Here is a 17,250-nt window from a genome sequence, read left to right as displayed (position 1 = left end):
AGCAGTGCTACTGCTACTGACAAGACCATTATACAGTATTACATTTTGCAAGGCATGAAGTTAAATCAATGTCAATGTTCTACTGTGATGGAAGGCTTTTCTTTTTACAATTAAATAGCAAAAGATTTTTCTTCATATCCATTCATCATAACATTTATATAGGAAAGTTAATTGTTGGTTATATCCAACATACATTGGCTATATACAACATTCATTTGTTGGCTGTATCCAGTGTTGTGTTGGTCACACCATAGAATAATTCTTGTTCAGTGAATAATGCTTAAGATAATCCAGAAAAATCACATGCTAAATTGGAATCGCAATATTTGTTTAAAAGAAAAAACCAAAAATTTTCTCGAATCGTTTACCTCTAAACCTGATTGATTGACTTGGTAGTTTTAATTGGGCCCACATTGTTAAAGCTTATCGGCTTCCCAGTCACGAGGACTGGCTAAGTGTGGCTAAAAGTTTATCCAAATAAACACACGTGATCGTGTGGCGAGGAGATTTTTATACTGTTTAGCCACATTGGCGAAGAGGTTTCATGACCCAGTGCCAACCGTGCTTTACAATTATAAGGCATATGTCACAACGTTACACATTTAACAAATTACATTTAGAGATTAAATTTACTTGTAAAGTACGCTTGTTTCAGGTGAATTACAATGCAGAGCTCATGAAAGAGCTGTGACCCTTCTGCAGAGGACAAGTCAATCTTCAGTGAAAATCCACAGTAATTAAAGAAGCATTATCATTATTGCAGTAGAAGAGCACCCCGCCTCTCGCCCAGTCAGTTCAGATAGGCTGCAGCTCACCTCGTGAACTTAATGAGGACAAATGGTGTAGAAGATGGATGGACAATAGAAGTGTACTTTAATTCTTTTACTTTGAAATTCAGTCAGTGCTTCTACGCAGCCTATTGTTATGTGGTCAACCCTCTAATAATCTTTTCACTGTCTACTTTCCTAGGTGAAATCTGTGAAGACAGGCTCTGTGTTTTGGACTATAGGCTGTTGTCTCTGTTATTTTTATATGGTAAGTATCATTCCGAACAAACGTTGACACTTCTGACATTTTGATGTTTCACCTCATGGCTAATGGTGTTATTTGTTTTATCCCCTGACTACTGCCTATGTTTGTACAACCGAACACAGTCACAAACTGTGGCTTGGGTTTTGTATTTGCATTGAGTCTATTTAACTGTTAAATACAAGGCATTTTTAAGCTCAATGAGTTAGAGGTAGATCAGAATGAGAATTACAGGTTATCCCATGTTTTATTTATTATTATTATTTTTTTAAAACAAAGGATTTGAGATTCTCTTGATTCTGATGTACAGCGTAACACCGTGTCAGTAATTTTGGCATTCATCAGCAAACTGCCGTCGTTACAGATTTCTTTTCCTAATTTAATGAATTATTACATACTGAGGAAGAATCTTAGTGGGAACTTGCGCACCATCAAGTAACGTAAAAATAAATGACTAACCCACTGTAGCGTTAAAGCAAGCAAAGCTAATCTGGGTGAAGAACAAAACGCAAGCAAAAGTAAATAAAATACTATATTGGAATCAAAACATTTTAAAATCATACAGTGGAACCTACAAAGTCAAACACAATTTTAGGAAGGGTTTTTGGCCCCATGTGTAATTTCAAAAACAAATTTTACCATAACAAATATGTACATTTATATGTTCATCTAACTCACAAATTCTTTACAGGTAATTTTAGTATTCTGCCATATGTATAAAAAATAGCATGATTTTTGCAGCTCCCTAATTAGATTTTCCAAGAGTAAGTGCTAAATTAATAACAATTCCAATTAATCCCTAAATTTGCCTTTCAAATCTTAATCTTAAAAATGCTACATTGCTGTCCAATAGTTGAAACAAGCAAAGCAAATTTATTTATAAAGCGCATTTGGTACACAATGTAACTCAATGTGCTTTACATGATTAAAAACATTTAATAACAAAGAAAAAATAAAAATACAATTATGCAGCGTACAGTGGAAGAAATATCATTTAAAAGTGGAAATGCTCTAAAAAGCATGGGAAAAAAGAAGAGTTTTTAATTGGGACTTAAAAGCATGCACACTTGGAGCTGACACGTCTGTCGGCAACTTATTCCATTTGTGTGCAGAATAATAGCTAAATGCTGCGTCACCATGGACTCTGTGCTCCACTATTTGACCTGAGTCTGTCGATCTCAGAGCCCTACTGGGTTTATATTCCATTAGCATTTCATTCATGTATTCAGGACCGAAAGCGTTTAGTGATTTATAGACCAGTAGCAGAACTTTAAAATCTATTCTAAAGCTGACTGGAAGCCAGTGTATAGACTTTAGAATTGGAGTAATATACTCTGACCTTTTTGTTCTGGTCGGAACCCGAGCTGCAGCTGTTTAATGCTCTCTTTAGGGAGTCCAGTCCAAAGACCATTACAATAGTCAAGTCTACTTGAAATAAAAGCATGGATGAGCTTCTCCTGGTCTGCTTGACACATGTAAGCCTTCACTCTGGCTATGTTCTTCAGATGGTAGAAGGCAGTTTTAGTAATTGATTTGATGTGACTGTTGAAAGTCAGGTCGGAATCTATCAGAACAGCAAGGTTTTTGGCTTCATCTTTCGTTTTTAAAGAGTTACTCCAGGTATTTACCAACAGCAATCCACTTTTCTTTATTGCCAAAAACAATTATCTCAGTTTTGTTGTGGTTTAATTGAAGAAAATTTTGGCTCATCCAGTTATCTGTTTTAGACAGTGACAACACCTCAATATAACTGTGTCATCGGTATAGCTATGATAGTCAAAAACAGGATGAACAGGAGGGGTCCAAGAACTGACCCTTGAGGGACCCCATAGGTCATTGCCATTCGATGAGATTGAACACTTCCAATGGTTAAAAAATAACTCCTTTCCTCCAGGTAGGGCCTGAACACTTCTGTGGTTCCATCCACAAAATCAAAAATCAAAGCGCAAGGCCAAAGAAAAATTGAACTCTCTACCTTATTTAGTTGTGTTCCATATTGTACGGCTTTAGAGATTTCACTGTATATTTCAATTAAATAAGGGAATAAGAAGATGCAACAAATTAAGTATGGAATTTACCAAATTAAATGAAATCTGGAGTATAGACAAGATGTTCTCAGTGTAGTGAAGCCATAATTCCTCCATTAATAAAAATACTAAACTGATCAAATGTCTGGCAAGAGAAGCGATAAAGGCATTATTCAAGACAATTTTGTCTAGGTGAGAAATGGTTTGCATATTTCTGAGACGGGAAGTACACTTTTTTGCCACTTAAAAGTAAAACGTCTGTGGCTGAATTTTTCTGGCTCGTAGTAAGATGGGCGTCAAACAAAACAAATTACAGCTGTCCAGATTCATTGATCAGACTGGATCGATGCATCCAGGAGGAGCCATTTTGATGGATCGAATGATTGAAAGATGAATATTACAGAATTAATTGAAACTGTAGAGGAAAAGGAAAATATTAAAGGGAGTAGATATGGTACAAAAAGGCAAATGTTAATGAAAGGTGGGGCAGCGAGGAATGCAAAAATTACGTATTTTCTCTTTGGACACAGCTTGCATACTCATCAGACAATTCAAATTCAAGCTTTCTGTGTTTCTCATTTTTATTATTGGTGTGTCTCCAACATGCTTTCTCTGAATTGCTAATAAGTCTGTGTACTTAATCTGCAGGCCACCCACTGTTCTTGATAGTCGCCCTAGCAACAACAAAAAAAAGCTTTTGGTCATGACAGGATGAACTCAGTTGCATTTTTCTGTTACAATCCAACCTATGCTGACACTTTGCCATGGTTTGCTTTTAACATGTGGTGTAAATGAATGTGATACAAGTGCGAGAGCTACATGTAAATGGAAAAGGTTCCTCGGTCTTAATAGCAACCTCATCGGAGAAAAAGTGACAAGAAGGGCAAGATAAGTAAAAGGATCAAAGCAGCAGGCTTCCCTGATGGACGGGAGCTACTGGAACCATGCTGGTTGCTGTGCAGCATCCTACTTTTTCCACTTGGTAATGTGCGAGGGTGGAGGAAGCATTATGATGGTGGAGGAAGCATTATGCATGGCTCTCTACTGCTATCATGCTCATTCGTCAAGTAATGTATTTTCATTAGCCCTCCGTCTAAACAGTCACCACCAAATATCATCAGGGGGAATCATAGCTCATTTTGTCCAATTGACTATTGTTAAACTGTTCGTACCAGCCAGTGTTTTATTCTAAGTCGAACTGCGCAAAATAATAATAATAAAAAGGCCAGTTTTTCTTTCTCGTCACCCCCCCCCCCCCCCCCACCCCCTCCCCCACCCAGGTATCTATGTATATACATATGTATATCCATATCCTTGTATAGAGTGAATATAAAAAGACCACACACACCAGTTAAAATGCCAGGTGTTTGATGAAACATTAAATCATTTGATTTTCAAACCTTTTCCACCATAATGTCCTCTTATAACCTGTACAAGGCAATAAAAATATAAATAGATAAATAAGCAACAAAGGTAATGTGGTCGCACAAGTGAGCACACCCTCTAATAACTGGGGATGTGGTTGTGCTCAGAATTAATCACATTCAAACTCATACAACTGTGAGTCAGCACACGCCTGCCACCATTAAAAGTATGATGATCCTCAAAATTCAGATGTTCTAGTAGGCTTTTCCTGATATTATTGTGCTTTCAAGCAGAAGCTTGAGGGGTTTGTGCTGACACTGAATGGCATTTGGGATTGTTCATAAGTCCCCCCAACCTTGACTGAGGGTGTAGTTCCAGTTGAAGAAAAACAGCCCCAAAGCACAATGCTACCACCACGTTTCACTGTAGGTACGGTGTTCTTTTGGTGATGCGCCAAACATATCTTTTGAAAATATGGCCGAAATAGTCAAACTTGGTTTCATTGGACTCTGACACATTTCCCCAAAGAGCCCAGACAAATGAAGATGACGGGAGATTGTTGTTACAGCCAGTACTTGCCAGAAATTTCTGAAGCTCCTTCAACGCTGCTGTCGGCCTATTGGCAGCCTCCTTGACCTCCTTGTCTTTTCATCAGTTTTGGAAGGACATCCAGTTCTGGGTTAACTGTTGGGCACATTTTCTCCACTTTGACTGCCTTCTATGTCTTCCATGGTATGTTTAATGTCTTGGGAGATATTTTTGTGACCCTCTCCTGATGTCTTTGAACAATTAGATAATTCGGGTGCTGTGGAAGCTCTCTGTGGAGCATGGCTTGTGGTGTAAGATGTCGCAACAAAAATGACAGGAAAAGCCTACTAGAAAGTCTGAACTTTTTTGAGTTAATGAGAGATTATGGTGTACCGTCTCCCAATGACATTAATTAACATAGTTTTTAATGTGATGTGACAGGGTCAGTCTCTCAGTGATCAGATTGTACACTGCACACTGCATCAAATTGATCTGCATGGCTATCGTTCGTGAAGCCCCTGCTGAAGATGTATAAGAAAGTCAGCAAAATAGTTTGCTGAAGATGAGCAGACTAAGTACATTACTGGATGACTGGCACTGTGGTCTGATGAGGCCAAGAAACTTAATTGGGTCAGATGGTGTCAAGTGTGTGTGGCGCCAACCTGGTGAGGAGTACAAGGATAAGTGTCTTTGCCTGCAGTCAATTGTAGTGGGACTGTCATGGTCTGGGGCTGCATGAGTGCTGGGGAGCTGAAGTTCATTCAGGGAACCATTTTGTGGGGTTACTTTTTTCTCATGTCACGTGACCCTGGTGAGCATTTTGTCAAAGTCCAGTTTGCATGTTCTCCCCGTGCCTGTGTGTTTTTTTTTCTCCGGGCACTCTGGTTTCCTCCCACATCCCAAAAACGTGCATGGTAGGTTAATTGAAGACTCTAAATTACCCGTAGGTGTGAATGTGTGTGCGAATGGTTGTTTGTTTATGTGTGCCCTGCGATTGGCTGGCAACCAGTTTAGGGTGTTCCCCGCCTCCTGCCCGAAGATAGCCGGGGTAGGCTCCAGGACTCCCACAACCCTTGTGAGGATAAGCGGCTCAGAAAATGGATGGATGGATGATTGACATGTAACCTACCATTGGAGGGGCCCCTGCCGGTTTGCCTCCGCTGGCAAGGAGGGCCCACATGCCAACTACAGAAAGAGCCTGGTCTCTTCCTCACAGTGCGATCCATCGCGGCCTGCCGCTAAACAGCGTGAGACCCAGCCATGCTGTCAGGGAGCCCGCTGCCTTTTTGGTAGCCCATCATTTCCCAGTCATTGGGGCATGCGTTTCTGAGGTTCTCAAACAGTCTCCCACGCCACCCAAAAAATCCAAATAAAATAATAATAAATGTCGTAGGGGCAGAGAAGAATTTCTGAAGGCACGGAATTTTGCAGAGCCGATCGACTTCAAATGATATATGCATCAATAACTGTCCGTGTGCATGAACCAATGCAGAAAGATTGATTTGATGTCATTTGCAGGAGCAGTTTACAAGCCTTTAAAAAAAATAAAAATAAATCTCGTCGCATCCTCATTGAATGAAGAACTGAATCATCAAACATTTTTGCATTACTCCCCCCATCTTAAAATGTTTACAGGAGTTAACTTCGTAGCTCTGAGTTACCGTACACATTTTTTCCCCTGAAGGAAACAAAGGATGACAACACAATGAATAGGCTGCAAAAACATGTACACACTGAAGAACCACTTTTTCCACTGCATCCCATGTTCACTCTATCCTCTTCAGAATGGCCCTGCGTTTGGCAGATGAGCACAGTATGAAATTCAGAGTGCGATAAGGGCTAGATTTTACTCCAACCACTGTCTGATTCTTGCCCTGAGCTGTTAGCCTTTGGGTATCTGGCACGGTTTTCTTCTTGAACCATGTTCTTAAAGTGAAGCTTGTTTGAGTGAACACTCGGGAGGGAATCTCTATATACCTCATGATTCGATTTAATAACAGTTTAGAGGGCTTGTCACCTTCCTCAGAGCCACAGGCATACTAAACTGAAGATAAATGTCATATTTTGTAGTTTAGCTGGTTTGGGTTTTGCGTCACGATGCGATTAACTTAACCATGTATTCATTGGGCCAGCGAGAAGAGCTACAAAGAGGAGTTACATGCGCCTCTGGCTGAGCACTGACATGACTCATCTCAAACATTTTTTTGTTAATATTTGTTCAAAGTTAACGAGTGGGGATTATTCATTTAGATGGCTTATTTTGGCACAGTGGTTCCAATACAAGGCTTATGCACGTGCCTTTATTAATGTCTATACAGTGCCACCAGAAAGTATTCACGCCCCTTCACTTTTTCCACATTTTGCAATGTTAGACTTATTCTAAAGCTGATTTGATTATAGTTTTCTTTAAAAATAAACAAATAAATTTGCAAAAATATCCCATAATGCCAAGTAAAAACATATTTTCAGACAGTTGTGCAAATTCATTTAAACATAATAGGTACATATATATTCATATCCTTGCTTTAATATTTTGTTGAAGCACCTTTTGGCAGCAATCACAGCCTCAAGTCTTCTTGGTTATGTCTCTATGAGCTTGGCACACCTGTTTTGGGGTATTGGGGTATTTCCCCACATTCTTCTCTGCAGATCCTCTCAAGGTCAGCCAGGTTGGACAGCCATTTTTAGGTCTTTCAAGAGATATTCGATTGGATTCAAGTCCAGGCTCTGGCTTTGCCACTTGAGGACATTCACGGGCTTCTCCTGGAGCCACTCCTTTATCTTGGCTGTGTGCTTTGAATCATTGTCGTGTTGGAAGGTGAATCGACGCCCTAGTCTGAGTTCCAGAGCACTCTGGAGCGAGTTCTCTTGAAGAATTTCTCTATATTTGGCAGCTGTCATCTTAACCTCTATGCGGACTAGTCACCCAGTTCCTGCAGCAGATAAACAGCCCCACAGCATAATGCTCCCACCGCCATGCTTCACAGGAAGGATTATGTTAGCCAGATGATGGGCGTTCCCTCTTCTTCTGCGGATATGATGCAATTCAGGTCAAAAAGTTCTATTTTGGTTTCATCAGACCAGCGAATTTTTTCTTTCTGCAGGTCTGAGAATTCTTAGTGCCTTTTGGCAAACTCCAAGTGGGCTGCCATTGCCTTTTAGTGAGAAGTGGCTTCCGTCTGGCCACTCTACCACAAAGGTCTTATTGGTGGAGTGCGTTAGCAGTGGTTGACCTTCTGGATGGATCTCCTATCCCTGCAAGGGAACACTGGAGCACCGCCTTAGTGACCATAGGGTTCTTGTTCACCTCTCTGACCAAGGCCCATCTTCCCGTTACTCAGCTTGGTCGGACGGCCAGCTCTAGCAAAGGGCCTGGTGATTCCAAACTACTTCCATTTCCGAATAATCGAGACCACAGTCCTATTCGGAACCTTCAATGCTGCTGAAATTCTTTTTTATCATTCCCCACATTTGTGCCTTGACACAATCCGATCTCGGAGGTCTGCAGACAATTCCATTGCTTGGTTTCTGCTGATAAGCAATGCCAACTATGAGACCTTATATAGACAGGTGCGTGCCATTCCAAATGATGTTCAGTCAACTAAATTACCACTCCAAGTTGTAGCAGCATCTCAAGGATGATCAGTGGAAATCAGATGCGCCTGAGCTTAAGTTTGTGTCATAGCAAAGGGTGTGAATACTTATGAACCCATTATGTTTGAATGTTTACATTTTTTTGTAAATTTACACAAATGTCGGAAAATACTTTACGTTACTTTTTGTCATTGTGGGCTATTGTCTTGTATTTATAAATATAAAGAAAACTACTCAAATCAGCTTTAGAATAAGTGTCACATAAATGTGGAAAATGTGAAGGGGTGTGAATACTCTGTAGTGGCACTGTATATCATCGCTGTTGACTGGAATCCTCAGATCTCCAAAATCTTTACTTTTAAGGGAATCCAAAAACAAATAAAATAAATAAATAAATCACCAATTTGCTTGAGTCACTAAACCCTGCATTAGCAAAATGTAGCTGATTCCATAATACTTAGTCCTATTTGACATGCTTAAGCCTAATTGTATTGCCTTTGATTTTGTTTACTATCAATAAAACCATGGAAAATGGCTAGATATTGGCTCTTAAGACATTGAAGGCTGTTGAATTCAAATATCCATGTTAACATGGAGTACTGGCAGTGAATGAGTTAAACGCTTACGAGCTATTCTTGACATATTTGTCCAAACAAATATACCTAGTTGTACCAGACATTAAAAATTAACAAGAAATTGAAGAAACAAGGGTGGTCTAAACATTTTGTTGACTATACATAGATATGTACATCTCAGTCGCAACACCATTTATTTGCAGTCTTGCAATCTAACTTATTGTATATTAGTTTCAGTTAAATACCCAAAATAAAATGCCAAGATATTCTGATGAGAAATTCTTTGCTAACTGAATGTCCTTATCATTGGGTTTTCACTTGCGTTTTACAGTTTTAATGGTAGTTTCAACCCTAACCCTAACCAGTTAAAAATTGTTTCAAGTAAAGATCTTGTCTTCAGTGTTTATACTCCTTTAAATACCTAAGGAGAGAAACTATTGTTTTTGAAAAAAATCATTTACTCGCACTGCACGAGCCAATCCTCAATGCTGAACAGTCCATGAAAGTCAAGTAAAGTCAGTTATTCAAGGGCTCAATGAGTGAGAGCCCCAACTTGAATGCTTGCGCTGTATGTTTGTGTATGGCAGTGATGTAAATTCCAGGCTCTTGCCAAAAGCCAAAATAGCTTTAGCTTTCTGGATTGCTATTGCTGAAAACAAGCAATGTGCCGGTGCATATATAAACATGCAAAACCATGGCATGATTTATACATCGTTGTGCAGTCACAGTGAGTGTGCTGAAAAGGCTCAGGGGAGGTGCCAAATATTGCTATTTCCCCACTGTACACTGCATAACAAGCAGTCTGCATGACATTGGCTGACTCAAAATTAGGTTTAAAAGCAGGCTTCATTTTGTGCCAAATTCTTCATTTAGATATTGCTGATGCTAGCTTTCTTTATCAAATATTGTTTCGCTGCTCATTTCTTTCTCTCTCTCGAGCACCGGATGTGAGTTTGTCAACCAATTCTGTGGTTAACTCGATTTTACCTGAGATTAACCTGACATTTCTTCTAAGCCTTTTTACTGTAGAACCTGATTTTCAATATATGGAAATCTAATTTAAAAAAAAAATAAAAAAAAAAAATGGTGCACTTAAGCTGAATTGTTTACTTGTTTCTCTTCCTAGGTATCAGCATGGGGAGGCTATGTGTTTATAATCAACCTGATTCCCCTTCATGTGTTCGTGCTGCTCCTGATGCAACGTTACAGCCGAAGAGTCTACATTGGTATGGAACACACGTTCATTGTCATAAGCTGTCGTCGGGAATGACTTGATGTTCACAATTAAATTGGATTCTGAAGATAAACGTATGCTCAAAATCTCCCTTCTTTCTGAACATAACAACAATAGATGATCAAAATTCTAAATAACATTCATGCCTGTGCCACCTCGCAATCATAAGCAATTGGCCATGTTTTCTCAAATGCTACCATCCGCTCCAATGTTCTTTTTGTAGTTTAGCGTTTGATTGTAGAGAAAACATTTGTTATGATGAAACATTCATATTTCTCTGAGAAGTGTACAACTTCAGAACCCGATCCCTTGGCAGGACCATTTTAACCTTTCAAACATCTGTGTGTATCCATCAGGAGCTGTAGTCAAGCCATTGCTGAAAAATGAAACCAAATAATGCAATGTTGACATTTACATATGTGTACATACAGTAAATTTAATCGACAAATTTTTAAAGCAGACAGATGGAGAGTTTTGCAATTAGGTCATAACCTTTTCACAGTGAGATGGTTTTGCTAAAGCTTACTGTTCATGAAGATGGGGAAAATAAATTCTAGTATACGTAAGTGTGCATTTGTCGAAATCTGACATTGACGTCCCTTAGTGAGTTTGAGCTTGTGGTTTGCTAACTTAATCAGTTCTCTCGCTCTCCTTCTGTCTTTACAGCTTACAGCACGTTCTACATTGTTGGTCTTGTACTGTCAATGCAGATCCCTTTTGTCGGCTTCCAACCAATCAGGACCAGTGAGCATATGGCTGCTGCTGGTAAGTCCGATGTGACATATTCATTGTCCTACACAATTGCACTGCATTCACTGGTTTACTTTGTACATGTATTTAAAAGACAAATCCAAACCAAGAGTTAATGTATGCAAAATCATGGAGTATAGTATATCACTGTACAGTTGCAAATTACAGTAGACTTAATGGCAATGTCACTGTCACATGCTTTTGTGTAGTCTTTGAACGGGGAGAGCCTTATGAAAATTGTGTCCATAGGGTGGCAAATTAGATCATCAGTTGTGCTGCAGCTTAGTAGGTAGTACCATTGTAGTGGCATTGGACTACAGAATCCTAATGTAAGGCGGGATTCTACTTTCAAACTAAAAGGAAGTTTGGTTCGGTTGTTCCTGATTGAGTGATTGTATTATGTGAATATATAAACAGAATAATAACAACAATGGGTCCATAGAGACACACATCGACAAAATTGTTGGTGGTACTCTTTTAATGAAAGAAACATACAATTGTCACTGATATACAGTCCAAACGTATAGGAACGGCAGTCAATTAATTTGTTTTTGTTGTTTACTGTAGACATTTGGGTTTCAGATCAAAAGATGAATATGACAGAAGTTGAGAATTACAGCTTTAATGTCATGGTATTTACATCTAGATGTGAAACAACTCACAACAGAACACTTTGTTTGAAGCCACCCACTTTTCAAGTGAGCAAAAGTATTGGAACAGACATTATGAAATTAACTTCAAGTGAATATCATTAATTTGGTGGCATAGCCCTTACTTGCAATAAATAACCATCAAGCCTGCGAACCATTTACTTCACCAGACTGTTGCATTCTTCATTTTAAATGCCTTTCCAGGCCTTTACTACTTTCAGTTCTTGTTTTTTTCTGGGGTTTTCGCCCTTCAGTCTCCTCTTCTGGAGGTAAAATGTATGCTCTACTGGTTTAAGCTCCGGTGATTTACTTGGCCAGTCTGACCTTCCACTTATCCCCCCGATGAAGTCCGTTGTTGTGTTGGCAGTGTATTCTGGGTCATTGTCTTGTTGCATGATGAAACTTCTCCCGATTAGTTGGGATGCATTTTTCTGTAAATTGCTAGACAAAATGGTTTTGTCGCCTTCAGAATTCATTCTGCTGCTACCATCATGAGTTACGTCATCAATAAAGACTAGTGAGCCTGTTCCAGAAGCAGCCATGCAAGCCCAAACCGCCGCCATGCTTCACAGATGAGCTTATGTGTTTTGGATCATAAGCAGATCCTTTTTCTCCATACATTGGCCTTTCCAAAACTTTTGTGGCGCATCTCTGTAATCCAATCTGGCCTTCCGATTATTTTTGCTGATGAATGGTTTGCATCTTGTGGTATGGCTCCAGTATATTTCTTCTCTCGGAGTCTTGGATAGTGGATTGAGATACCTTTACCCATGCCCCTTGGAGTTTGGCAGGGATGTCCCGGACTGTTGTCTTCACAGCTCTCACATTCTTTCTGCCAACAACTGCTGTTGATGTCGTTGGCCGACCTGTTCAATGTCTGTCGCTCAGTAAACCAGGAGTTTCTTTCTTTTTCAGGACATTCCAAATTTGTTGTATTGGCTATGCTCAATGTTTGTGCAATATCTCTGATCGATTTTCCCTCTTCTCTCAGCTTCAAAATGGTTTGATTTTCTCCCATAGACAGCTCTCTGGTCTTCATGTTTGTTTATCAGAAAATGCAGTTTACACGGGTAAAACTCAAAGCCAAAAACAAGCAGTATCTAACGTTTAAGCAATCAATCTAAAAGGCAACACCGGAGCAACTAGACACACCCATCAGTCACGTTCCAATAATTGATCTCCCTTGAAAAGTGGGTGACTCTGTCCTGAGTTGTTTAGCACATCTAGATGTAAACGCCATGAAATAAAAGCTGGAATTCTGAACTTTTGTCTGATATTCATCATTCATTAATTTGAAACCCAAATGTCTTCAGTATACAACAAAAAATAAGGACTTGACCTTGCCATTCCAATACTTTTGAAGGGACTGTAACTTGAAACTGACAAATGAAAAAAAAGTCAGCATTTACTGAAAATTACCCATTTAAAAATAAAATTTGGATTTTGAATTTTATCTCAAACAGAATCATTTCAGACAAAGTTATGAAACAGGCCTGGACAATAATGATGGTAGCACTAGAAAAGATGAAAATTAATTTGACCATAGGGGCAAAAGTAAGGTGTGCCCTCTAATTAGCAGCACAGGTGTACTTCGTATCAATGTGTACAATAATTGTATTATGAGGACCAATATATAAACCCTTATATATAGATACCTACATATATACAAACAAATTAAGGCGCCTGTATATGCCACAGTGCTATGAAACAAAGTGGAACGCAGTCAAGGTGATGATCTTTTTTTTTTTTTGCCTACGAAGACTAGGGCAGAGGTGTTGGCATATTTCCGTTATTATAAGATATAATAAATAAGATATTATTACCCTGTATGAAGAAAATGCAGAAAAAAACAGTTGAAGTGGGCCAACATCTCAAATTTTTTGTCATTCATTCATTTCCGTACCGCTTATCCTCACTAGGCTGGAGCCTATTCCAGCTATCTTGTACAGCCTGAAATGGCCGCCAGCCAATCGCAGGTCACATATAAACAAACAACCATTTGCCCTCACATTCACACCAACGGCCAATTTAGTCTTGAATTAACCTACCATGCACGTTTTGGGAATGTAAGAGGAAACAGGAGAATGAACATGCAAACTCCACACAGGTGGGGCTGGATTTGAACCTGGATTCTCAGAACTGTGAGGCAGATGTACTAGCCAGTCGTACACCGTGCCGCCAACCTTTTTCATATCTATGATAATTGTTGCCTTTGTAATTTTAAGTTAATTTTAGTGGAATTTCTTCTGCTATTAACGTTTAATAATGTACACAATTGTGGGCTTAGAAACTTTTTAAATTTGTTTTTCCATTATTGTGGGAATATACTGATACCATTAGTTTTGGTCTGTGTAATCCCTGGATCAGACTACAAGACAAATTTTGTCTTTCACGATTGCACTGTCAGACTACTACTGCCATTAAAATCTTGCCGTCTGTCAGACAGTGGCAACACTACACGACATTCAGACACCAACGTATCCCGTCTTTAATGATCACGGCTTTATCTTGTCAAATCAAACTGTCGTGAGCAGAAAACATGTCACCTTTCACTGCATCCGGATACAACCATTACCATGGCGACAACAAGTTGTCAATGGATCGCTGCTGCAATGTTGGGGGGGGGGGGCAAAAAGAGGGGGGGAAAACGTGTGGTGCCACAAGGTGCTCGGGAGATGACGTTTTGGGCTATCCATTAAAGGATTGCTTGAGGTATGATCACATACTTTTAATACGATACGGCGCGCAACAAAACGTTATGTAGCCTAGCAAGCTAGTGCTAGCACTAACAATTGTACGTAAACATGCCGACGTTCTGTCGAATCATGCTCTCAAGCTTTGGTAAACATTGGTTTGTGCATGTGAATAAATGTTGACAATGGCGACCAAGTATACTGACAACGGCAAGCATGGGAGGCGATGCGCCAGTCACAATATGCAATCCTACTGGTCGACGCCAAGGTGCGCTGTCGGAGAGTCGTTATGTCACACAACACTGAAACTATCCGAAAAATATCAAACATGCTAGACTTTTCATTTTGCTGACAGAGCTATCATAGGTCCAAATCGTTGGTCATGGATTATGTCACGCTACAAGAAGTTTGTCGTTCCCGACAAAATATGTCGGGCCTGATCTGGGAAATCGGGCCAATATTGGGGCTAAAATCCTGTAGTCTGATCTAGGCATAATCGTGAAATTGTTTTATTTTCGTTCAATAGTGAAATGTTGTTGCTAAATCAGCAGGGACCGGAAGAAGGCTTGTCGCTATCAAACTGTAGTTTCAGCAGTTTAAAATTAACTAAAACACCCAAGCTATACTGTACCTGCCCATTTAACATTTCACATTTTAGTCAATGACAAAAGTCAAAAACTCAGAATAGACTCTCAAATTCTGAAGTAGCTCACATTTTAAAGATGTACAACTACAGAAATTAGTGTTCTGCGCTGACTGAAGTCCTCATTGACTGGTACACTGCGAGCATGTTTGCATACACAATAGCATTGTAAATATCAGATTAATGGTACTTGCCTACTACCGGCTCTCTCTTACTGGCCTATTTTGACGATTTAAAGTATTGTACTGTATTTTGCCAAACCAACTTTTTCTAGTATTTGGGATGTAATATTGTCTCAGTAAACGTGAAATATAAATTATAATCGTCCACGCATTCCTGAGTTTCAGATGTTTTTCTGCCAAGAGGCCTAAAATCAGGTCATTCGAATTCCGCAAGCTGATCTAAATCACTAGCGTAGATCTCCGCCTACCTCCCCACTTCCGAGTCAGCGCTGTCAACCTGTTCTGTCACAATTGGGTCTTCTACACAACGGCAATCAATCAGATGAAAGGGGACATATCGACAAAGTGTATACAAAACTGGGTCAAACAGAAGTAGCTGACACGGGGACCTTTTCTTTTTTTTAAATGAAATTGACAGAGCAGCTGAAATAAGTATTTAATACGCCACCATTTTTCTCACGACATATATTTCCAAAGATGGTATTGACATGAAGATTTCACCAGATGTTGGGAACAACCCAAATAAACCATACATGCAAAGAAAGTAGAACAAATTATTTCAGAAATTAAGTTGTGTAATAATGTGAAATGACACAGGGAAAAAGTATTGAACACGCCAACTCGTATTTATTTAATAATAAAAGCCTTTGTTTGCAGTGACAGGTTCAAGATGCCTCCTGTATGGAGAAACTAGTCTCATGCATGGCTCTGGTGTGATTTTGGCCCTATCTTCCACACAAGCAGTCTTCAAATCCTGAAGGTTCTGTGGGCTTCTTTTATGGACCTTAACTTTTCCCGTATTTAATTTCGTCAAATGCCTGGCCTTCGTTGCATTAATAAAATACAGGTATTGTGCTTTATGCCTGTAAGGATTGGCATTTGAGTGAATTGTATTGTGTATTTTCTTAAAATAGACCTGGCATAGATTTGTCATTTGACACTGAAGGTATTTTCTGTATGATAAACATGCACTATTGTTGAATCCCTAACATTAGGAATCTTACTCTTTCTTTCCAACCAACGTTAGTTACTGTTGTGTGAAGTGATTTTCTTTCTTAGAATTTCACACTAACAGCATCTTAAAAGGCATTGAACAATTCTCCACCAGAAATATCTGCTACTCTGTTTTTGGCTTTCCCTTTGTGCTAGCTCTGAAATCTCTCCCACTCTGTTTTTGGCTTTCCCTTTGTGCTAGCTCTAAGAGAGCAAGTATATTTGAGGTTGCCTGTGTAGCAGCTGCTCAGAACATCTGGTGGTAGCATTTAGGAGGCACAATGGGAGATGATGGGAGGGTGACTGAGCCATCGACTTGTTGGGACGGCGACCCTCGAGGCATGCGGGCAGGGTGGGATAGAATTTTAGCACCATGGCTGCTCTCCAAGAAAAATTCAGGGGCTTCACTGTAGAAAGGCTGAGATCTGCAGTGGGTGGTTGAAGGCATTCTGAAGAGGAGGGTGATTTCACATGTGGTTTGTCAAAGAAGGTGCTGAAAGTGCTAGAAAGAAACAATTGTTTTTCATGTCATATTAAAAAAAAAAAAAAAAAGACAGATTGAAGAGCTCTGCACAGTCAATAAAGGAAGATTAATTCATTGCAACCGAAGGGACCATGAATGACAGATAAGACGAAGCAGACAGATGGGCTATTTAGTTGAACATATTTGAAATCTGTACCAGTTTTTAATTACTTTTTTTACTCTCCCCCCCCCCCCCCCCCAAGGTGTCTTTGCGCTACTACAAGCATACGCCTTCCTGCAGTACTTGAGAGACAGATTGACCAGACAAGAATTCCAGACACTCTTCTTTCTCGGTGTTTCTCTCGCTGCTGGCATGGTCTTCCTCACCGTGATCTATCTCACATACACAGGTATGTATGACTGTATGTATGCTTCCAGTAATATCCCTTCATGGTTTGTACATGTACGGTATGATCTGTGTTACCATACAGATGTGCTCATGCTTTTACTAGCAACACTATTAT

The 17,250-nt window shown here is 39.6% G+C and overlaps 1 protein-coding gene across 1 annotated transcript in view; it reads left to right on the top strand.

Annotated features, from left to right (window-relative positions):
* The window catches only part of stt3b (STT3 oligosaccharyltransferase complex catalytic subunit B), an 87,269-nt gene that overhangs the window by 41,713 nt on the left and 28,306 nt on the right, over positions 1-17,250 (top strand). The window contains exons 4-7 of the mRNA XM_061759710.1: positions 970-1,035; positions 10,245-10,344; positions 11,019-11,117; positions 16,990-17,136. Of these exons, the coding sequence (XP_061615694.1) occupies positions 970-1,035; positions 10,245-10,344; positions 11,019-11,117; positions 16,990-17,136 (412 nt within the window). The remainder of the gene's footprint in view (positions 1-969; positions 1,036-10,244; positions 10,345-11,018; positions 11,118-16,989; positions 17,137-17,250) is intronic.

Source organism: Phyllopteryx taeniolatus, chromosome 21 (genome assembly GCF_024500385.1).
Source record: "Phyllopteryx taeniolatus isolate TA_2022b chromosome 21, UOR_Ptae_1.2, whole genome shotgun sequence".
NCBI lineage: Eukaryota > Metazoa > Chordata > Actinopteri > Syngnathiformes > Syngnathidae > Phyllopteryx > Phyllopteryx taeniolatus.
The sequence above is the reverse complement of the archived record's forward strand: the minus strand, read 5'-3'. Positions and strand labels throughout refer to the sequence as shown.